Source organism: Phoca vitulina, unplaced genomic scaffold (assembly GCF_004348235.1).
Source record: "Phoca vitulina isolate PV1807 unplaced genomic scaffold, GSC_HSeal_1.0 scaffold20, whole genome shotgun sequence".
Lineage (NCBI taxonomy): Eukaryota > Metazoa > Chordata > Mammalia > Carnivora > Phocidae > Phoca > Phoca vitulina.
Window position 1 is genome coordinate 28,682,904 of NW_022589723.1, and position 23,115 is coordinate 28,706,018.

General features: G+C 42.7%; 1 protein-coding gene across 13 annotated transcripts in view; it reads left to right on the top strand.

Moving 5' to 3' along the window:
* Positions 1–23,115, top strand: part of TLN2 (talin 2) — a 421,358-nt gene that overhangs the window by 220,920 nt on the left and 177,323 nt on the right. For all 13 annotated transcript variants that reach the window (XM_032417152.1, XM_032417158.1, XM_032417149.1 and 10 more), the window contains 6 exons: positions 5,098–5,269; positions 7,140–7,237; positions 8,465–8,594; positions 9,672–9,824; positions 11,732–11,874; positions 13,467–13,594. In XM_032417152.1, the coding sequence (XP_032273043.1) occupies positions 5,134–5,269; positions 7,140–7,237; positions 8,465–8,594; positions 9,672–9,824; positions 11,732–11,874; positions 13,467–13,594 (788 nt within the window). In that variant the 5' untranslated portion in view covers positions 5,098–5,133. The remainder of the gene's footprint in view (positions 1–5,097; positions 5,270–7,139; positions 7,238–8,464; positions 8,595–9,671; positions 9,825–11,731; positions 11,875–13,466; positions 13,595–23,115) is intronic.

Here is a 23,115-nt window from a genome sequence, read left to right on the forward strand (position 1 = left end):
TAAACAATAAATTGAATTTTGCAGGTCAGATGGTAGCTAAATAGAATATGCTGCTTCCAGTGTTTCTCCACCCACTATGGCCAAGATGAGTAAAACAAACCCTTACCTGGCACTTTCTTTGTGTCTTTGACCTGTGTTAATAGATTTTTTTTTTTTTTAAGATTTTTTTATTTATTTATTTGACAGAGAGAGAGAGACAGCGAGAGAGGGAACACAAGCAGGGGGAATGGGAGAAGGAGAAGCAGGCTTCCTGCGGAGCAGGGAGCCCAATGAGGAGCTCAATCCCAGGACCCCGGGATCATGACCTGAGCCGAAGGCAGACGCTTAACGACTGAGCCACCCAGCTGCCCCATGATTTCTATAGTAACCTTACAGGTTAAGCCTATTATTGTCTCCCATTTTGCGGAGGAAGAAACTGAGGCAGACTGCAGTTAAGCAGCCAGCTCGAAGTCATGAACTGGTATGGCAGGAGTGGAGTTGGAACACCTCACAACCGTCACTGGTCAGGGCAGAGATCCGAGGGGTGGTTGCGCATCTTGACCAATGGTGGACATTTCTTCGGTGAGGAGGAGCCCTTGGCTGAGCTGGGCCTGTTTGCTCCAGGATGGACTGGCCGGAGCTTGGGCAGCCTACACCGCTGCTGCCATCCTGAGCTGTTTCCAGCTCCCTAGGACCGAAAAGTGTTTACTTTAGAAGGAGAATGTCTGGGTTTCGCCACTGGTTCCATTGGCTCATCTGCCACAATGGATGGCACAGAAAGGTTTCTTGTTGGCCCCAGGTGACCTTCACCCATAAAATCAGGACAAAAATGGTCAGAAGGAGAAGAAATTATGGAAAGGAAAATAATCTATGTTTTATGAATTTTATACCTTGTCTTTTAGCAAGAAACCAAAACCACAACAAAAAAGGACTTAAGATCCAGCAAGATAGCATACATTCAGATCGGGGTAAAAGAAAAACAAGGATAGGATCATAAAAATAGAGACAGGGGTTAGACTATAAAGCAGTAAGTAGGCTTTGAGCCTTCTTGCAGCCAAACCAAAAAAGGAAACCTGTTCCTCTGTCCGAGGCTCCCTGCCTGAAGAGGCAGGGATTAGCCAGGGGGGTTAGGGTACAGGGAAGTGGAGGTGAGGCTCAGTTTGCAGGCTGCACCAGTGGCCTGAGAACATCTCACTGGAGAGGGAGCAGAGCATTAGTCTTTAGCACAGTGCGTTGTCTAAGCTACATGATTTTCTCAGGGCTTTAGTGGATGTATAGTGAGACTTCTCATAAGAGCTGAAAACACATACCCATTTTTATTTGACGTATCTAGGTTCCTATATGCTTTGATCCTATGATCTTTTTGCCATAAGCCAGGACCGTTAATTTCAGCACCTGTTTAGCAAGTATGTCACTGTGCTGTGTGTGGGGCTAGAAACAGCTCAGTGCCGTGTTCCCTGTGGAATAATGGTTAAATCACCATGTACTTTGGTTTCAGACCTCATTGAAATTTGCTTGTGTGGACGATCTTCTTGCATGATAAAAATTAAGATACCGTGTCTTTTACAGACATATGGACATATAACCTTGTAGTTTATTAACATTATTATCTACCTAATTTGCATGTTTAAAACATTGCCGCAAAGGAAATCATAGGTCTTGTTTGGTGCTTCATACTGGGAACACTGAGAGCCAGGAGTAAGAAGACGACACTGGAGCCTTTTTAGTCTTTGATCACTGAGCAGTGCTCTGAGAGGGACTTATTTTGGTGGTTTGGTTTTGCTGTATCACATGGGCCATGTTGTAACATTTGAGGTGGTAGAAAAGTTGAGAACACGAATCTCGCAGTGAATCGCCGGTGTCCCTCCTTATGTTGAATGTCTACTTTGAGCTAAGCATAGTTGTCTCTGTTCTGTGGCTTCCCCTGTGAGATGTTATGAGGAGGGGACAAGGGAATCCCGTGGGAATAGTTGGCCAAACATCCTTTTCATGGGAGCCAGTCGCCCCCTGCTCTCTGAAGAGCAGAAGGAGGAGAAAAAACAGGCCCAAAGGCCCAAGGCATTGGCAGGCCTGGGAATGAGCCTGGACCCCAGACTCCTTCCCAGGCCAGCGCCCTTCCCTTGAACGGTCTTGCCTACTCCTCTCCTCTCTCACAGGCCCAGAACGGAGATCATGCACGCTGAGGCTCCTGCCTCCGGGAAGGGCACTGAGCTGTCTTGGGACTGCCTCTGGGGCCATCATCAGGTGGAAACCGTGTCTGTACAGATGCTGTGTAGATACGGAGTTTGTAGCAACTACACGTTACGTACTTCTGGGTAAAAAGCCTGAAGGGCATACGTCGGAGCCAAGGCCTGTTCCTCTGCCCCTGCCTCCTCAAGAGACAGGGAGACAAGTCTGTACTTGCTCTGCCGGCCCCTCCCCCTCCTCTCTCTCCTGAAACTGCTACTCTGGCTTCCCCCACTCTGATTGCTGCTTCTTACCTCGGCTACCAGGGGCCTCCCTGCCAGATTCAGTGGTATCTCCACCCTCATCTTCCTTGGGCTGTGATCAGCACGTAGCACAGGTGCTCTCTCCCTCCTGCTCAGTGCACCTTCTTCTGGGCCCACCCTCTCTTGGTTCTCCTCCTTCACCTACCACTAGGCCTCCTTGCCAGTCCCTTCTTGTCCTGATTTTAGAACATTGTCCCAGGACTCTGTCCTCAGGTCTCTGCTCACTTCCCTAGATGATCTTTCTAGTCCCAAGGATTGAAAGATGATGAGCTCCCCCGAACATTATGTGTCCTGCTTTGTATTTGACCCTGTTCTACCTCCCCACTGAATATATCCTAAAGAAACTCAGAGAATTTTTTACCCCAAAACCTGTGCCACTAGCAGCTTCCCCCCCCCCATCAGTCACTGGCTTCTTCATTTTTCCAGTTGTTTTGGATAGAGATTTTCCTTCACTGCTGTGTATATTCTGCTTCTTTTCTTCTGCTTCTTAAATCTCTGGGTTTCTCCTGTGTTTCTTGTTGATCCACAGGCCTAGGTTTTGTCTGGTCTTGCTTCTGTCTGCTCCCTGCTGATCCACTTGCCCCTTTCTCCCCCGCTATGTGTCTTCTGTTACCTTCTGAGCTCCAATGTTTACGGTCTTGCTCTGATATTCTGCTTTCAGCCCCATGTCATGGCTCTGTATTTCTCTTTGATGGAATCTGTCTAGGCTTGGCTAGAGGGACCATTAATTTGCTCTGCGGAAAGTCCAATTATTAGCCTGGGAAGGGCAGCCTTCGTGCAGGGACACTTAAAATCCTTCCTATTCCCAGGGAATGGAAGAGATTAACCGTCCCATCCTCTCTGGTGCATTCCATAAATGGCACCTGTGACAGAGTTCCATGGTCTTTACCACTGACTGTTACTCCCAGTCATGCTCCTGAATCTCTGTGGTTCAGGAAACCTCACAATTGTCACCAGCCCCAGGGGGGTAGACTATTCCATGCAGTGATCTCTACATTACAGTAAATTTGTCAATTGATGTCTAGAGTTTAAGTTTTTCCCAAATGGGGGAGTTGGTCAGTTAAATATGCCTATAAAAACAGAGTTGGGTAGACCCTTTCATCTATCACCTTAAAAGTCCTTGATATTGTAGGTGGAAAATCCCTGGATATTTTGTACCCTTCTGCCATGTCAACAGTCCAGCCACTGCCTAGGCTGTAGTAAATTGATTCGATTTGGGGAAGATTCCCAGTGAACACTGCTATTATTTATTGAGAACTGTATCTTGACATTTTTCAAGAAACATTTTCACAGGCAATTCATTCAGACTGTAAGTGGAGGTCAAAATGACTTTATAGTTGGACAGCCTAAATGTTTGCTCCATGCAGCTGTGTGTATACGCTGCCCATGGACTCCAGAACATCTGTTTAAAAATGTCCTCTGTATGCAGTTGACCCAGTCACCTGTTGTTAAGAAGCTGGCAATGAATCACGCACATGAAGAAGTGATGCCCCACAGGCACCCACTCCCTGGGCCTGGTCAGCCTGCGGCCCTCTCTGCCTCTTGATCACCTCATTGCTGCTTAGCGTTTGCATTCTTAAGTGGGAAGGGGGCATCAAGGCAGCTGGGGTTCAGGTTCACTACCTGTGGGCTCTCTAAGAAAAGATAAGAAAGGATGAGAACTTGAAATTCCTGTGGTTTATGTTATTGATACAGTGCCGGGATTCTAATAGCTCCTAATTCTGAAGTGCATTGTTCTGTTTGCCTGGATGACAGTCAGCTGGGTCTGTGTCAGGTGCAGGGAAGAGTCCTCTCTCTTGTGCCTGAGGAAGATGCATTTGATTGAGGCTGGCCTGGGTTGAGGGCTAAGTTTCTGGCCACAGAAGAGAGCAGGTCATCAAAATAAGCCATAAGCCACCAACTCAAAGGAAATGGACTAAATTTTTGGACTTAGGTTTTAAAAAGAAGTCATTTATGAAATAAAACCTAGCCTAAACCTGTGTACTTTCTAAAACTGGGCATTGGGCTCCCATTGATAACCCCTCAGGGTTTGGTTCTTTTATGAATTATATAGGGCTGTTACCATTGTGGCTTCTTGTGGGGAAACTGAAGCAGAGCGGCCAGAGGGCCTTGCTTGGATTTACACAGGATCCTCGTGTTGGAGTTGGGCCCAGATGCTGTCTTCTGGTACATGATGAGGTGGAACTCTTTGGCCCTGAGGAGCATCTGAGAGGGCATTCATGCTTCCTCCTGTCCCCAGGAGCTGTGGGGAGAGAGCTGGGGCACTGAGGCTGCTAACAGAAGCATCTTCAGGAGGTGGCTGTGGTGCCCAAGGCTGTCTGCCTCTCACACTGATGATCCCCTGTTAGAAACCCAAAGTAGGGAGCACCATTGAGAAGGAGTCTTGGTGAACTTCCATGGATCCTTCCTCCCTAGAGAGTCTACTTGCCACTCTGTGATAATGTTAACCCTGAGTCTAGATGCTCTTGTTTTATTTTAAAATTTTTAAAATCTTTTAATTTGTGTTTTTACCCAAAGCATTCACTTTAATTGCTATTTTATTCTTTCAATTATTTAAAGTTGATTTAAAGTCTAGCAGTTTTTTCAAGACTCTTACGAATATCACCGTTTGTCTCTTTGTGTTTTCCAGACATTCTAAGTGAGGATCTTCAAATCATTTAGGAAAATGGTGGCCCTGTCCTTAAAGATTTGTGTCCGCCACTGCAATGTGGTGAAGACCATGCAGTTTGAACCATCTACAGCCGTGTACGATGCATGTCGAGTCATTCGGGAACGGGTACCGGAGGCACAAACTGGCCAAGGTAGGCCATTGGTTATTCACTGGCTTCTTGAAACGTGTTTGTATGTTCTTTGCTTAGTAGACAAAGAAACAGACGGTCTGAGTGGTACCCAAATGCACTAGTGTGTGTATGTTTCAAATGAAATGTCTTCTTATCCTGGACACTACTTACCTCCCTAGTGAGGCTTGTGCTGACAATGGCCACAGCTGCCACTGGATCATCATTGTGATGCCCATCATCATGACCCTTCCATACCTCAGCATTGCTCTCTACAGTTTACAGGTCACTTTTTGATATGTCATCTCATTTGCCCTATAAAGTACAAATGAAGCTACTCCAACGGTTACACATTTGTATACCCTGAGCCCTGTTTTCCATATACGCAGCCTGAAGCAGGCTGGAACTGCCATCAGGATGCAGGGCAAGCCTTATATTTCAGTTACTTTGAAGGGGCTTTATAAACTTGATCAAACCCTTAAGGGGGTGGGGAGCATCTATGAATCTATGTTTTGTTTCCTGTTTGTTTAAACCACTGACCACTATTAATCTGAGTTTAAACAAAAGCCATTCATAGAATTTTTATTTTCAATTGCCCTCTCTCTTCTCCCTACATTTTCTTCCTTTATTTAGTGTTTGATTGGCACTTGAGAAATTGGGATTACTCTCAAATTAATAAGCCTTTACTGTGAAAATGGGCTGAAACTTAACTTAAAAATGGGAAGTATGAGAATCTTAGAGATAGGCATTGATCTTCTCAAAAAGATGTCACAAAACTGCCAAACTTTTGGTCTAAAAGCATTATTTATATTATTTAAAACACTCTATTTTTATTTTTGGGTAATGTAGAATAACAAAGTTATCCCACATTCCTACCCTTGCTCTAAATTCTGGTTATCCAGTCATTTCTGGTGTCTTGTCTGCTACTGTTTTTCTCCCAGATTTAAAAAAATTTCTCTGGCTTAGGTTGCTGTTTGGCTCTGGTGAAAATCAAAACCTTTCCAGATCTTGAAGTTGTTTTTCTAAGAAACAGGAGCTCAGACCCTCACCTGGGTTTCTGAGGTTACCTTGAATCACATTCAGGAAGACAGAAGTCTTTAATTGTATTTATTTATTTATAATCTTTAAAGACGTATTTATTTAAGTAATCTCTGCACCCAACATGGGGCTGGAACTCATGACTCTGAGATCAAGGGTTGCATGCTCTATTGACTAAGCCAGCCGGATGCCCCAAGATAGAAATCTTCAGACAGGAAATGATAACTGCTTTTCTCCTGCCACCATGCTCTTGTACTTCCTGATCAGACTAAGGGATTTCTATGGAGAACACAGAGTTTTATTTTCCAATTATATTCATAATTTAGTGGGGTGGGGGAGAGCGGCTTCATCTCCCTGGGCCCTCCTGCTTGCCTTTTGTAATGCTGTTTTGGGATGATGGAGGGATTATTCAAAGTGTAAAGGCTCCATTGGCCCCTCTTTGCCTAAGTGGCCTTGGGCTTAAGTGGTCACTTCCTTAGTTTCTCCATGGCCCCTCTTGTCCTTCTTCACGGCTTCTCTGCCAGGTTTTTATATAGCAAGTGATAGGGAACAAAGTCCAATTCAGAAATTAGAAATTTGGGCTGTTCTGTTTTTGGTGTTTCCCTAATGTGTAGACACAGCTGCTGCCCACTGGTTTTAAGAATCACGAACCTTCTCTGTGGGTGTTGACGTTGCAGCTCAGGCCTCATTTCACCTCTTCTGCTTTACCCCTTGGCTTGCTCATGTTGTCAAAACGAAACCTGTCTGATGCAGGAGAATGCCCACATCCGGCCAAGTCAGCAGACTCAGGGCTTGGAAGTCAGTGATGGCTTCAGCGGCACTCTGTCTTTTATCCTCTCTTCTCTTTATCTCCCAGCTTCTGATTATGGGCTGTTTCTCTCGGATGAAGACCCCAGGAAAGGAATTTGGCTGGAAGCAGGCAGAACACTGGATTACTACATGTTGCGAAATGGGGTATGTTGTAGATGTCATTTTTGGTTTGTTTTTGTTTTTGTTTTTGTTTTGTTTTGTCACCTTGTCTGTGGGCCTTCTCTAGAAGCCAACATCCTATTATGCCTTAGAGAAAAAGGGAGACCCAACAATCTGTTTTGCTCCAAGGGCATCTTATTCCTAGTTTTGACTTTGTAAGGGCTGTCCAGGTAGTAAGAGGAAATATCGGCAGTCCAAATTCTTGAAACTCCACAGAGTAATTAAAGCAGCTTGGGGTTAGTGTGTTCAGCTCTTTGCACATGCCATGGTTGCACTTGGTAGCTAGGGGATAAGATAGAGCGTCTTTCTGTAAGGATATAGGAAGTATCCTGGTGACTAATGATAAAAAGTAAGGGTAGATTAGAGGGGAAAACAAGAAGATCCTAAAGGTAGTCAGCGATTGAATATAAATCAGTTTTGTTTTTGTAAAGGAAAGTCCATATGAGATGCAAGCTTGATAACAATCAGCGACAACAAAAAATGATTGTGTTTGGAGTTAGAGGTAATGAATAAAAAAGTGTTAAATATTGTCTTCAGCTTAACCTTGAAGATACTGGGTTTTAGTATATGGAATGCACATACCCGATTGGTCAGTATTCCATAAAGTGAGAGTGAATTATGTGGTACCAATTAATTTTCCATTCATAATTCTATTGTTAAATGTAGTTTAAAAAAAAAAAAGTCTATTTAAAAGTAACTTCCAAACCTACTACCCCTGTTTCATCTTGCCATTACTGCAAAAACCACTTTTGTGGCATACCACTACTATAAAGAGTTATGAGGGGTATTATATATTCCTTCGTGACATCTATATTAAAAATTGCTTGCAACCATAAGATAATTGGAGAAGCACACTACTGTCTTTTTCAATGGTAAGTAGGATTTTTCCTCTGCTAGTTCTCATCAAAGCAGATCATCCACAGACTTTCAGGAAGGCATAAGCTACTTTAAGTTTACAGAGGTTAGTTTTCAAGAATTGTAAGCTATAAACAGTACTTGTTCGGGGGTAATTTCACCATCAGATTTTAAGAAAGCTTGCTGGAAGCAGTTACTTAGCACTGGGGTTTCTGTTTTAGTGGCAAAAATCTCATGAAAACTTTGAAGGAGAAAATCAGAGTGTGCTAGGGAAAATTCATTTTTTTAAAGAAAAGTGTCCAAGTTGATTACCTGGTTTATCAAGTCGTATGAAAATTTTGTGGGGTTTTGCTGTAGGATATTTTGGAATATAAGAAGAAACAGAGACCTCAGAAAATCCGGATGCTGGATGGATCCGTGAAAACAGTGATGGTGGATGACTCCAAGACCGTTGGGGAACTCCTGGTTACTATTTGCAGCAGGATAGGTGAGCATTCCCATGCCGAGGTTCCAGTTTTTGTTTTGTTGTTAATTACGCACCTGTTGTTTCACCCCCATTTGGTGACTTGCCAATCCTGAATGTGTCCTAGCCACAGATTTCTGTCCAATCCTAAGACAGTGTTGCTATTCCCTAGATGCAACCCCGCTAACTGGTATTGTAAACACTTGAACGTCTCACCGAGTCGAAATTGAGAGATTTTCTCTTTCAAAAGCCAAAGGAATTTTTTTTGGTATATGTGCTGCCGAAGCAAGCACAAAAGCCAAAGGAATTTTTTTTTAAAGATTTTATTTATATATTTACTTTAGAGAGAGAGAGCATGCCTGCGTGGGCACATGAGAGCGAGCATGAGCTGGGGAGGGGCAGAGGGAAAGAGAGAATCTCAAGCGGACTCCCCACTGAGTGCAGAGCCTGATGCAGGGCTAGATCTCAGGCCCCTGAGATCGTGACCTGAGCCAAATTGAAGAGTCGGACGCTTAGCCGACTGAGCCACCCAGGCACCCCCAAAAGGAATTTTTTAATTGAAAATATGTTTGGAATCCTATAATTCAGTTTCTTGTCCATGACTGAGATTGTGTATAAGCATCAATGACGTCCAGTATTTCCTTGAAGACTGATAGGGACAGCCTGTACAATTGATGGCTATACAACTTTTCTTCTTGTAGCTTCTAGTCATCTCCTTTCTGCATGAAGCCCTTCAAATATTTGGAAAAAGTGTCCTGGCCTCTCTTAGTCTTCTCTCCACGCAAAGGAAGACCAGTTGCTTCAGCCACTTCTTGTTTGACCCTATCTTGCCTTGTTCTGCATGATCTCTACTCTGTGCTTGTTTCTCGAAAATTAGGAGAATTGAATGTGACATTTTAAACATGGCTTAATTAGCTGAGAAACCTTGTTTTTGGCCAGAGTTATTTGATGTGTGCTCCTGGGTGGCCCCCTGACCCTCACCTTTGTAAAGCCTCTTTCTGTCCTGTGCTACCGGGACTCCTCGGAGTATCACAGGCCCCCGGCTGGAAGGAGTGACAGCAGTGTCATCACTGGTAATTATAACCTAATTTATATTTTTAGGAATAACGAACTATGAAGAGTACTCTTTAATCCAAGAAACGATTGAAGAAAAGAAAGAGGAAGGGACAGGGACGCTAAAAAAAGACAGGACTCTATTGCGAGACGAGAGGAAGATGGAGAAGCTGAAGGCCAAGCTCCACACGGATGATGACTGTGAGTGTCAGAAGGGAGCTTGGGGGGCGCCTGGGGGGCTCAGTGGTTAAGCATCTGCCTTCGGCTCAGGTCATGGTCCCAGGGTCCTGGGATCGAGCCCCGCATCGGGCTCCCTGCTCAGACGGGGAGCCTGCTTCTCCCTCTCCCACTCCCCTTGCTCATGTTCCCTCTCTCGCTATGTCTCTCTCTTTCAAATAAATAAATAAAATCTTAAAAAAAAAAAAAAAAAAAGGGAGCTTGGGCCAGGTGCAGGTGTGGCCAGGCCTCACTCCCCTCCCTTCACGTACATGACCCTGGGCAGGAGTTTTCTGTTGGCTGTTGTTCTGTGGCACTAAAAGACTTCTAAGGGAAAAAACGGACTATAGTCCTATTTCACACCTAAAAAAAGTAATCTCTTAATATCAAATATATAAATTATGTTCACACTGTCTTCTAAAAAAGCTAATAATTGGTTTAAACTGGGGTCCAAATAAGGTTAGATGAAGTGACGCTTACCTGTTTTTGTCTCAAACTTCCCCTCCATCTCTTTTTTTCCCCCTCTCGGAATTTCTGGGAAGAAGAAAGCAGATTGTTATTTGTATGGAGTTTTCTACGGTCTGGATTTTGTTGACTGCGCTGTCCTCTAGCACGTACTTCTGTCTCTCTTAATTCCTGACATCTGGAAACTTGATCAGATTCATGTGTATGTGTCTGTTTTTTAAGTAAAGACTCCTTATGTGGTGTTGTCTACTTCCGTCAGAAAGTTGTATTTGGTTGTCTCCTATTTTCTGATGTTAACAGCCGTTGATGACCATTGCCTAGATCCATTATTTCCTTAGAGGTTACAAAACGCTGATTATAGGAAAGTCCTCTTCTGTGACCACACAGTTAATATTTGGAAAAGCCCTTATCTACACCCCATGTGTCCCCAAAGTATGCTATGTGCACCTGGATGCCCAACATCCCCCTTCATGCACAGTTATATAGACCTTCCCAGGCTCGCTCTTTCATTGTTCTTGCTGTTGCATTGGGAAGATGTTATCATGGTCATTATGTTTATTGATCCTCAGTGAGGCTTTCATTTCCTCTGACCCTTTCTTCCTTCTTTTTTTTTTTCTTTCTGCCTCGTTTGATTTCCAGTTACATACTTCTTTCCAAGTGAGAGAGTGGTAGACAAATCCCAAGGATTTTTATAATGTGCATGATACTCTCCCAGGTACCGTGGGAGATGAGATCACTCCCACACATTCCCTGTGCTGAAGTTGCTTAGAATCCAGTGAGGCTTGTAATACTTACTTACTCACAATGTGTGTGTTAAGCCCAGGGAGGAGTATGGGAATGAGAGCTGTGGAAAGTGTAGAGGGGTGCTCCATTCCTGTGCACCCAGATAACAGGTGAGCGTTTTCTGAATGAGATCCAGGCTGGGCCATGGGCAGGGTTCTACCATCCCTGATCCCTTAGTGTCCTGTCCTGCTTCCCCCCAACCCCTCATCCCCACTGCCCCCCCCCCATTACTTCTATTTTCTTCTTCTTTTCTGCTTACAGGTGGAGGTAACTCATTATGCTCAGTTTATAAATTATTTCATGCAATGAGACTTGAAGTATCCACTGTTGACTTAAAGGAAAATGCTAACGTGGTTGTCTTGGCATAAATCATTAATTTTTCTTTCCCCCCATGTTAAAAATTGATTGTGGGGCCTTAACAAACTTTAGGAATGGCTGGGAATTTTCTCTCAGGTGTTTTTTGGTGGGTCATATGGCACACGATGGTGTATGTGAAATAATTTTGCGAAGTTAAAAAGCACAGTTTTAATATAAGTAACTAACTGAATATCAGCATTCCAGAAATGCACTTCTCTTTTGATAAATCCCTTCAAACCAAGAGGAAGAATACATACAGTTCTTTCATCTGTCTTGTTGTGTTGCAGTAAATTGGCTGGATCACAGCCGAACATTCAGAGAACAAGGAGTAGATGAACACGAAACGTTGCTACTTAGACGGAAGTTCTTCTACTCTGATCAGAATGTGGACTCAAGAGACCCCGTGCAGCTGAACTTGCTTTATGTTCAGGTACAGCATTTAATGTTCATTGAGGGTGGTGAGAAGTCAGGAAGCTCCTGGCTGTGGCTTGTGGTGAGCTGGAGCTCAGCTCAGGCTTCCGTGGTGTTTTTGGCACACAGTTTCAAGGGGGCACTGTCGAGGGATTCCTCACGTGCTTGGTTGTGGTACGGACTGATGTTCCACGAAGAAAGGAGGGCCTCTGGCCTCCCAGATTGAGACCTGGTGGCCGGTGCTATATCTCTGCCTGACTCTGAGGCACTTAACGGGCTCACCACTGCACTGAAGCTCTCTTCGCTGCTGTCTTAGGATACAAGTGAATATTGGTCAGAAAAATCCACATTTCTCATTACCTGAAAGATAGTCTCTTCATAACCTTTTATGTCTTCACCATTAACCTGTTGTTGAAACTCAGACAAGTCATTTAACTTCTCAGAGTTTGCAGTTTCCCAATATGTAAGATGTTGGCTTCGTACCAGATGGTCCCCAGTCTTTTTTTCAGCTCAAGGAAATCCTGATCTTTCTTCTTTCATCCTTTCCTTCCCTCCCTCCCTTTCCTCTCCTTCTATTTACTTACTTATCTGCCCTCGGAAATAATGCGGAGGTCAGCAAAATGCTGCCCTGGCATCCCCTGTGTTTGTAAATAAAGTTTTATTAGAACACAGCTCATTCGTTTGCATGAATGAAAGGGTTTGTTGGGTAAACCCTTTCCATATCATGTAACTGTTTACTTATTGTCCGTGGTGTTTCTCGTGTTTCAGTGGCAGAGTTCAGTAGTTGCGACAGAGCCAGCATGACCCACAAAGTCTAATATGTTTACTCTCTGGCCTTTGACAGGAAATGTTTGCTAACCCCTGAGTTAGTGGGTACAAGAATGGCATGGAAGGAGGAGGGCCAGGAGGCAGAAGGAAGGAAGATAGCCAGGCACTAAGAAAATGCTTGTTGGTTTAAGTCACAGAGCCATCGCTTAGAGTATCTGCAGGAGAGTGGTCTAGGGGTTATTGAACTGGAGGAAGAAAAGACAGAAGAATAGATAGCAACAGAAGTGGTGGATCAGGAACTGGGAGAAGGACTTTAGACACCGTGCATTCCTCATTCGAGCACTGTGCATTTTGCTTATTTCCCTTACATGGCTGTAGTATTGAGTTATTATCTGTCCATCTCTCTCCCCATGCCACCACCTTACATTACATTGGCTTTTATCTTGGGATGAGGATTGGGTTGATTTTACCTCTAGGTAATTTTTCTGTTAGCTTTAATGATTTAGGGACATAAGAAGTATATTGTGAATCACAAGGATTTCCCTTTGCCTCTTTATTTTTCATGATCACTGCTACCTTCCTAGATATTAAAGCTTTAGTTTTAATATTCTGGATACTGCTGATATTTTCTATCTATAGGCAGTTTGGGGGAAGGACTTGTTTTCCTTCTGCCTTAATCCTACTGTGCTACAGTGACCTGCAGTGTCCTGAGTGTGTCCCCGTTGGCTGGCACTTTCCCTTTGCGCCACAGAGAGGGTGCGTTCAGATGCAGGAACGTGTCCCTGGAGAGTATGCGTGGTTCCCCCAAGCTCCTGATGCTTTTCGCTTTCTCTTGTGTTTCAGGCTCGGGATGATATCCTGAATGGCTCCCACCCTGTCTCCTTCGAGAAAGCTTGTGAGTTTGGAGGATTTCAAGCCCAGATACAATTTGGACCTCATGTGGAACATAAACACAAACCCGGATTCTTAGAGTAAGTAATCTTTTGGGTTTTTTTCCTCTTCTCGCCTCTTCTTTTCACTATTTATTTTTGAGCCAGCTACATAAAATACATACCCTATATCCTATTTGTAATCAGTTATGAGATTGTTAGCTCTGCCTCAGTTGAGTATATGACCAAATTTGTGGACCTTGGAGAAAGCAAAAAGGCCTGGAAATTCAACATTGGAAGGACTGTGATGGTTAGTGCTCCAAGTTCTGGCAGAAGGTGATTCCATGGCGACCACAGAATTTGTAGCACCCTGCCAAGACATTGTCCAGTCTGTCCTGGGATATCTTTGGAGTTGAGGAACTCAGGACCTCCATCTTCTGAAATCTCTTCCCATTAGAACATTCCTTCTTCACATTAGGCCAGATTTTGTCATTTTTAATTTCTTCTCAAGACTCTCCTTTTTAGAGCAAGAGAGCATAAAAGAGCTTCACGTTCCTTATTACAATCTTAGGAATTCTTCATTGCTCTGAAAGGGTGGGGTACACATTACATACTTCGCTTTTGCATACACCTGGTCTTTGGTTCCCTTGCAGAAAATGATGGGGTGTTTTGGGGGAGAGCTCAGTTCTTGGAGATTTAAGAGAAAGCAACCCTACAGATATGAGCCTTAGGGCTGGATTTCCTAGAAATACACAACAGGACAGGCCCAGCCACACATAGGCTGCTTTTCTTTGAAGTGATCTTGCCCTCTGTTTTGATCAGCTTCTCCAAGAGTTTTGTCTCTTTCTTCCTCTGGTAACATTCCTTTACCTGTTTCTCCCCCCACACTTTTCTTTCTTCTGCTTCCTCTTAGGGCAGATGAAACATTTGAATGAGCCCCCTCCAACACCCCCCCCCCCCAGCAAATATACAGAGTGTCTTGACATGATCAATAGCCTGCTGTGACCTAGAGTGTAACTTGTAGAAGCTTTGGTGGTGGGACCTGAGCTGAATGCCAGCTGGGGGCAGATGTCCCTTTTCTGGAGGATATGTCAACCTGAAACGTGTTGAGTAGGGCATCACTTGCATTATGTCCAAGTATATTGAGGGACGAGGATAACATAAGTGTTTACTTGGCCCTTGACCCCACTTTCACTTTGGTGGAAAGTAATTGGGACCAGCATCGGCCCTAGAGTAAGAAGAAAATCTAACTTCTTCCCTGGCAGCAAATGTGCTTGGCCAGCATGGTGATGGTTCTAAACTGAGTTGTTACCCAAAAACCCTCTACCCTTGGGTTTAATGAATCCGAAGGAGCCTTTCCAAAGTGACGCTTTGGCCTACAATATACTGTGCAGAGAACGGCTCTAAATATGTCCTGTCACTGACTTGGTTCTGTATTCTCCAAATAAGTCATATGGCCAAGAGTTCCTCAGGGCCCATTTCTACCCAATCAGTCTGGCTTCCTTCCTGCAGGAACCATGCGAAGTTTGCCTTGCTCTGTTCTGTGACACCCCAGATGGCTTACCTGTGTGGGGCTTCCAAACGGTATCAGAGCACTGGTATTACCCTTATAGAGTCTTCTGCAGTTTGGGGGCCCTGTGGAATGCTGCATACCTATACCCCACTAAAAATGCCCCGTGTCTTAATCTGTGGTAGCCAGCCAGGGTTACACAATCGTATTCAGTCAGTTTCCTTTTTTCTGAGATTATAGTATGAGGCTCATGCCTCTGGTGGTATGTGTATCCTTACTCAGATTCCAAATTGAAAGAAGCTTCTTATGCCTAGTGGCAATTATTTTTCCTTATGAATTTGATTTACTTTTTAATTAGACCAAATCTAGTCTAGGTAATGAGGCATTTTCATTTTATGTAGATATTTAATTGTATACCTTATTGCATATATTGTACAGGTAAAACTTCCTGAGGATACTCGTCTCCTCTTAATTAAAACAAAATGACGGGGTCACATTTCCCTGACTGTGTATCACTTGAAAAAGTGATCAAATCCTTCTTTTTTTTTTTTTTTAAATTTTATTATGTTATGTTAGTCACCATACATTACATCATTAGTTTTTGATGTAGTGTTCCATGATTCATTGTTTGCATATAACACCCAGTGCTCCATTCAGTACGTGCCCTCTTTAATACCCATCACCAGGCTAACCCATCCCCCCACCCCCCTCCCCTCTAGAACCCTCAGTTTGTTTCTCAGAGTCCCTAGTCTCTCATGGTTTGTCTCCCCCTTCAATTCTCCCCCTTCATTTTTCCCTTCCTGCTATCTTCTTCTTCTTCTTCTTCTTCTTCTTATTCTTTTTTTTTTTTAACATATAATGTATTATTTGTTTCAGAGGTACAGGTCTGTGATTCAACAGTCTTACACAATTCACAGCGCTCACCATAGCACATACCCTCTCCAATGTCTATCACCCCCCAATATTTTACTATGAAAAAAATCAAACACACAAAATGCTGAAAGAATTATACAGTGAACGCTCTATACCCATTGCCTGGAGTGGTCCTCAGTTTTATCACATACACTTGATTTAAGGTCTAAAGTTGATCAGTGCATCTAATCTTCTTTGATAACAATAAGATCCATAGAAGGCTTTGACCAATGATTACAAAGCTGTGAAGATTCGCAGCTTAAAAGAATGGAAATAGATTGTGTAACTTCCAAACCAGTGCTGGGGAGGAGTGGAGAGGATATACAAACAATGTGACCAATACAATAGGAGTTGAGAAGGGTGCGTTGTGGAAACAAACCCGGAAGTATGGTACATAGAATGTACAAATAAGAGAAAGACTTATAAATATTAGGCATCATAGCAAATAAAAATAAATCTAGCTCCTTTTTTTTTTTTTTAGTAAGGATTTTATTTGAGAGAGAGGGAGAGAAAGAGTGTGCATGAGCCATGAGTGGTGGTGGGGGGCGGTGGAGCAGAGGCAGAGGGAGAAGCAGACTCTCCACTGAGCAGGGAACCCGAGGACATGGGGCGCCATCCCAGGATCCTGGGATCATGACCTGAGCTGAAGCTAGACGCTTAACCAACTGAGCCACCCAGGCGCCCCTAAATCCAGCTATTAATAAAGGTTCTCATATTGTCCAGCTCTATACTATTTCTAAAAGACATACCTACATTTTAAGGACAGAGGAAAGTTTAAAGTAAAGGCATATAGGAAATGATGTCCCAGGAAACTAGTTAAAACTGGAGAAGCCGTATTTAATGTCACAGAAAATAGGCTGTAAGACAAAGAAAATCTAAGTAGAAACAGAAAAGGTCATTATAAAGATAGACTAATTTGCCAGGATGACAAATTATGAACCTATATGCACGTGATATTACTTTAAAATATTTAAAGGAAAGATACAATATAAGGAGAATTTCACATATGCAATTTTAGTGGAATAATTTAACATACTTTCCTCAGTGATCATTAGAACAAGATGAAAATAAAGAAAATATTTTAGTCAAGAGAAAGTAATGAAATAAAATCACAGAATCAATACAACCCAAAGCTGCTGCTTTGGAAAAATTAATTTTTCCAAAGTAAATCTCTGGTAAGTTTGATCAAGAAAAAAGCAGAAGTAGAAAAAGGCAAAATATAAACATTATAGGTAATGAAAATAGGACAGAGCTTCAGATAAAGAGATTTTAAAAATCAGAATGAATTGAAAGCTTGCAGCCAAAAAAATTGAAAATTGGCACAAAATGGGTGATGAGGAAATCTGAGTACATCTCTAATCTTGAAAGAAATTGCCTTATCAGTTTAAAATAAACCCCACAAAACAAGCGAAAACTAGGCCCAAGTTATTTTAGAGAATAGAAGGAAAGAAAATTTAAAAAACCTCCTCACCTTAATTTGGAACTAGCAGAATCAAATACCAAAACTGAATATAGACCATGGAAAACGTTTAAACTGAATAGAGATGCCCTCCCCAAAGTTAATAAAACATTGAGTCCAACATGACATGTATTTAGAGGTAATTGCAGGTTACAACTACTTTCTTCTAGGGATGTAACATTTATTGAACAATTTATGGCCTGCCTTGTGGGCACTGGGGATAGAGCAATATAAAAACATAAACATTTCTGCCCTTGTGGAACCTACATTCTAGTGCAGAGAGGCAGTTAATAAGTAAAATACAACATGAGGAAAGAAAAAGATGAATAATTTCAGGATTAGAAAACTGAAACTGTCACTATTTGCAGGTGATAGGATTATCTGCATATAATCCTCTCAATCTACAGAGAAACTTCTTAGAGCTACTAAGAGTAAAGTCCCTGGAAAAGAGATAAATATATAACTGCTTATCACCACCTAGGTCCGAACAATTGTATTCATACTCACCTACAGGTATATATATATATATTATATATATTATATAAAATATAATTATAGTTATATATATAATGCTCATTGAAGAACATAAATGAAGATCTGGATAAATGGAGTGTTTTGTTATGTTAATATATAGGAAGGCTGAATGTCACAAAAGCAATTCATATTTGTCTATAAATTCAGTTCAATTCTAATCACAATCCCACATATCAAGTAATGAGAAAAACAAATCTTAAAAGGTATATGTACCTCTTGACCCCCTTGACCTATTTTGCTTACCCCCCAACCCATCCCTTCTCTGGTAACCAACAGTTTGTTTCCTGCATCTGTGAGTCTGTTTGTTTTGTTGTGTGTGTGTATTTGCTTTTTAGATTCCACATATAAGTGAAATCATATGGTATTTGTCTTTCTTTTAGTTATAATACCTTCTACATCCATCCATGTTGTTGCAAATAGCAAGAGTTCATTCTGTTTTTACGGCTGAATAATATTCTATTGTTCATCACATCTTCTTGAACCATTCATCCATCGATGGACACTTGGGTTGCTTCTGTATCTTGGCTATTGTAAATACTGCAGTAAAACATAGAGGTGCATGTATCTCTTTGAATTGATATTTTTGTTTTCTTCCATTGTTGAATTGGAATAGGTGAAGGGGATTAAAGATACACAAACTTTCAGTTACAAAGTACATAGGCCATAGGAATGTAATGTACAGCATAGGGAATATAGTCAATAATATTGTAATAACTTTGTATGGTGACAGATGGTCTTATTGTGGGGGTCATTTTATAATGTATAAAAATACCGAATCACTCGATGTATATCTGAAACTAAAAGGATACTTTATGTTAATTATACTTCAGTAAATAAAAACTTAGAAGATAATATATATATTTCAATAAAACTGTTAAAAAATTACTATGCACTAGTCTGGACTCAGACCAAGGCTAATTGAAGGACTCACACAAATACCCAATTTCTTATAAAGCTATAGTAATTAAAAATACTCTATTACTGATGCTGGGTGATAAGCGTTCTAAAGGTTGATAAACTGCTTTATTAAAATTAAAATAATAGGCAAAATATATTACCAAATTAAGAGTGAAGCTCCAAAGTGTAGAAGAAGAAATTTGCATGTTTGCAACACATACTACGAAGAACAAGCTAATATCCAGAAATTATTGAAAAGAAAACGAAGGGGGGCACCTGGATGCCTCAGTCAGTTAAGTGACTGACTCTTGATTTCAGCTTAGGTCATGATCTTAGGGTTGTGAGTTCGAGTTCGAGTTCTGCACTAGGCATGGAGCCTGTGTAAGATTCTCCCTCTCCCTCTGCCCCTCTCCACCTACCTCCCCACCCCATGTGCATGCGCAGGCATGCAGTCCCTCAGGAAAAAAAAAAGAAAATCATCACTCGGTATACCAACAGGTACTTTAGAAAAGAGGAAATTCAACTGACTTATAAAGATACGGAAAAATATTCAGCCTCATAAGTAAATCAAATGCAAAATCAATAAGAATATAGCATTTCATGTCTGTTAGATGGGCACAAACTTAGATGTATGAAAACATCAAAGTACTTTACAGAGGAAACAAGCCATTTCAAAAAATGAACGTTGAATTTAAAAATACAAAGAGAAACAGAATATGTTTATAGGTACAAGGAGAAGTAGGAACATAATCAAATATGCATGAAAACTACAAGAAAGTACAGTTAGGGAGAGAAAGAAGGATGGTGTGGGACTTCAGCTAAATCTGTAATCTCTACTTCTTTAAAAATGGGTAGCAATCATAAAGCAAATATGACAATAGGATCTATTTCTAATGTTTCCACAATTGACAATTTTTAAAAACAGTTGTAAATAGTCTGAGGTGATAAAAGCTTATGTTCACTGAGGCTGGATCTCTAACATCTGGCAAAGGCAAAATGAACAGGCCTTGGAGTTCAGACAGCAAGTGTTCCTGGCTCTGTCTGCTACAGGGGTATGACCCAGTGGTTGGGTGCAGGCAGGTGGGGCGCAGGCTGAGGACCCCTCTCAGCCTTGTTGACCACAGCCGGTTGTCCTGTCGGCATGTGCCTTGGATGTGTCCTACTGAGAAAACAAAGCAACCTGATCTATGAATCTCTGTTGAAGAATTCAGAGTGGACTTGGAAGTTTTTCACCACAAACTGAACATAATTCTCTTGTCAACAAGCAAAGCTTTTGACACAGTAGGAGGCCTTGAGTCAGTTTTTCTCTTGGCGTTTATTCAAACTCCTATTCCTACTTTAGAGTTAGGCTTTGGAATAATTTGGCTGTAGATCGTATTTTCAAACTAATGGAGAAGGAGTTATTTCAGCTTGTGTTTTTCATCGGCTCTGCTTTACCTCCTATTCCTCACCACTACGACCCACCAGTTTCTTGATTGTTTGCTTCTGTCCTGTGCACCTGACAACCAAGGGCTCTCCCATCAGAGGAGGCTGTGACCGTCCAGTGGTGCCTTAACTCCCCACCCCTAGCAGCAGCTTCCTAAAGTTGGTGCCTACCTCCCTAACTGCTCTCAGACTCCAGAACTTTCAAACCAGGCACCACTGAATTGATCTAGCCCCAAGCTACCCCTGAGCCTCTGCATGGGTTCCTGTCCTTAGACCAAAGGGCACTGGGATTGGTTCGGGAGCCCAGAACTGCTGTGTGGCTGACATTAAGTCCTCAAACCCTTTCCGAGCGTCCCCCATGCCATCTTCGCTCTCCACTTCTTCTCACCCTAAGTGTTTCCCAGCTCGACAGATGCTTCTTTCCTCTCACATCGTCTCCACAGTTAGGCAGGACATCACTAGTACCTTCCATTGTACAGATACATTCATCTTTGAGTCTGGCTTCTAATTCAGGTGTGTCTGAATCCATCGCTTGAGCTTTCAGCCCAGTGTGCTAATGGTTCTCCAACTCCAGCATACATCAGAATCCTCTAGAGAGCTTGTTTACACTGCGGGGTCTCACCTCCAGAGCCTCTCACTCAGCTGGTCTGGGACGAAGCCTGAAGCTTGGCGCTTCTGACACGTTCCCACGTAGAGCTGATGCTCCCGGTCCTGCGACCGCTTACATGGTATCACATTTGAGACGTTATTGTTGGTCATTTGGTGACTGGCCATGAAGGCTGGGCTCAGGAAATCTGAGTGTTCCAGTGTCCTGTGGGTGACACGGTCCCTGCTATATCTCTCTACCTTCTCTCCCCTCCAAGCCTCCACTCTTGCTGGGTGAACACCAGCTCAGAGAAGTGGGGGCTTGCCTGTGGACATGTCCTTGTGGCAACTCTGGGACAGATGAGAAGCAGTTCACATTTCCCAAAATCGTAGCTGACTCTCATATACTTGTATACTTCTTGCCAGACCACAGAACGTCTTGAGGACCCCTCCTTTGGAAGTACTTGAACAAGCAGCTTTAATTTTATATAAGAAAATGAGGTTTTGTGAACACCTAGATTTGAATCTAGACACTGCTCCCCCAAATGTGTTAAGTTCCCCTTCTTTCATTTAATGGCTTCTGGGCATTTCTAAAAAATTGCCAGTCTTACGGTAATTTTTACCACTATCTGGCTATTTCTCTTGTCTTATTCTTTATCTGAAGGTTCTGAAATACTGATCACATATTACGTGTTTTGAGTAAAGGGTAGCTTGGAGGGACCAGAGTGTTGAGTAGCTAGGTTGCGGGCAATATAGCGTCTCTGAACCTCATGTTCCATGTATAAAATGGGATATTTTCTTCCATGGGCTTTTGTCAGAATTTAATTAATCTACTTATACATGTAAAGCACCTGGAACAGTGTTTAACTTTCAATAAACAGCAGTTGTTGATAGTAGAAATCCTCTATCAACATGGCTTAGACTGTGGATAATCCAAAAAGACATTTTAAGTACAGAATTTAAGGGGTACCTGGGTGCTCAGTCAGTTGGGTGGCCAACGCCTGATTTAGGCTCAGGTCATGATCTCAGGGTCCTGGGATGGAGCCCTGTGTTGGGCTCCCTTCTCAGCGGGGAGTCTGCTTCAGTATTCTCTCTCTCCCTCTGCCCCCCCCCCCCCCCCCCCAGCACCACCCCCAGAGTGCATGAGCACACGCTCACTCTCTCAAATAAATCTTAAAAAAAAAAATGAAATAACAGAATCTGTGATATCTACCTTTGTGAAACCCTGTAAATAAACTTTTCAACTTATACATTTACTTGCTAATCTTTTGATGAAAGACCAAAGTTTTTTCTTGGTGTGGATCCCCTGGTTGGGGTTCTGTATTTTCCTTGTATGAACCACATCATCTAAGAGCGAATTTAAAGACAATCCTGGAGCAGTCTGAGGGTGAAACTATTTTTAGATTTTCATGATTTTTTTTCTTTTCAGTATTTTGCAGTGGTCTCACATCTAATAACTTTCGGAAATATTTACCTTTCTTAAGCATTCAGTAGCTTGCTTGCTTTTTTTTTTTCCCCCCTATGTTAGCAGTTTATGGGCTCTGTTGGTTTATTACATTATCATGTGACACTCAGCCAGCAGCAAGAGTGCAGAACAAATACAGCTGACTTGGCCAGAGCAGAAGTGGGGCTCATGAGAGAAGAATCTGCTGGCTGCACACTTCCAACCTCCCATGGCTCTTCGGGGAGAAGAGGAGCTTGGACTAGCCCACCCTCTCCGTGAAGTGGAGGGTCTATTCTGCACTCAGAAAGGTGTTATTTAAAAGGCTAGGGGTAGGATTTGGAGGAGAATGACACATTATTCAAGTGTTAACGTAGCCATGTTCAAGTGGGAATACCGAAGGAGGCAGTGGGGGGGACTTTGCTTGGCCAGAGCTTGCTTAATTAAGAGAAGAATTACCGAACAGGCTTGCCAGTCTGACCCGTTTTCTCAAAGAAGGCTGACAGATTTCACTTGTATGCATGTCCCCGATGCTTAGGAGCCTTCCAAGCTCAGGGTTGGTAATCAAAACAACGGAGCTGGAGCTTCTTGCTGCCTGGCAGGCAGCGATGATGGGCTGCCTGCTCCTTCCAGCCTCATGCTGACACTGGGCACTTGGCTGATTTACTGGGGAAACACACAGGCCACGCATGGGCACACACACACTTCGTATTTTAAAATACCTGATGACAAACTCCCAAATCCACCCCTGTAACATCAAGGGTAACACCTCTAGTGCAAGCTTCGGGAAGTTGTTTCCGTACCTCCTGAAGAACGGGAGGGTTAGTTGGGATAGAAGGCGGCTTGTTGCCACCCAGAAC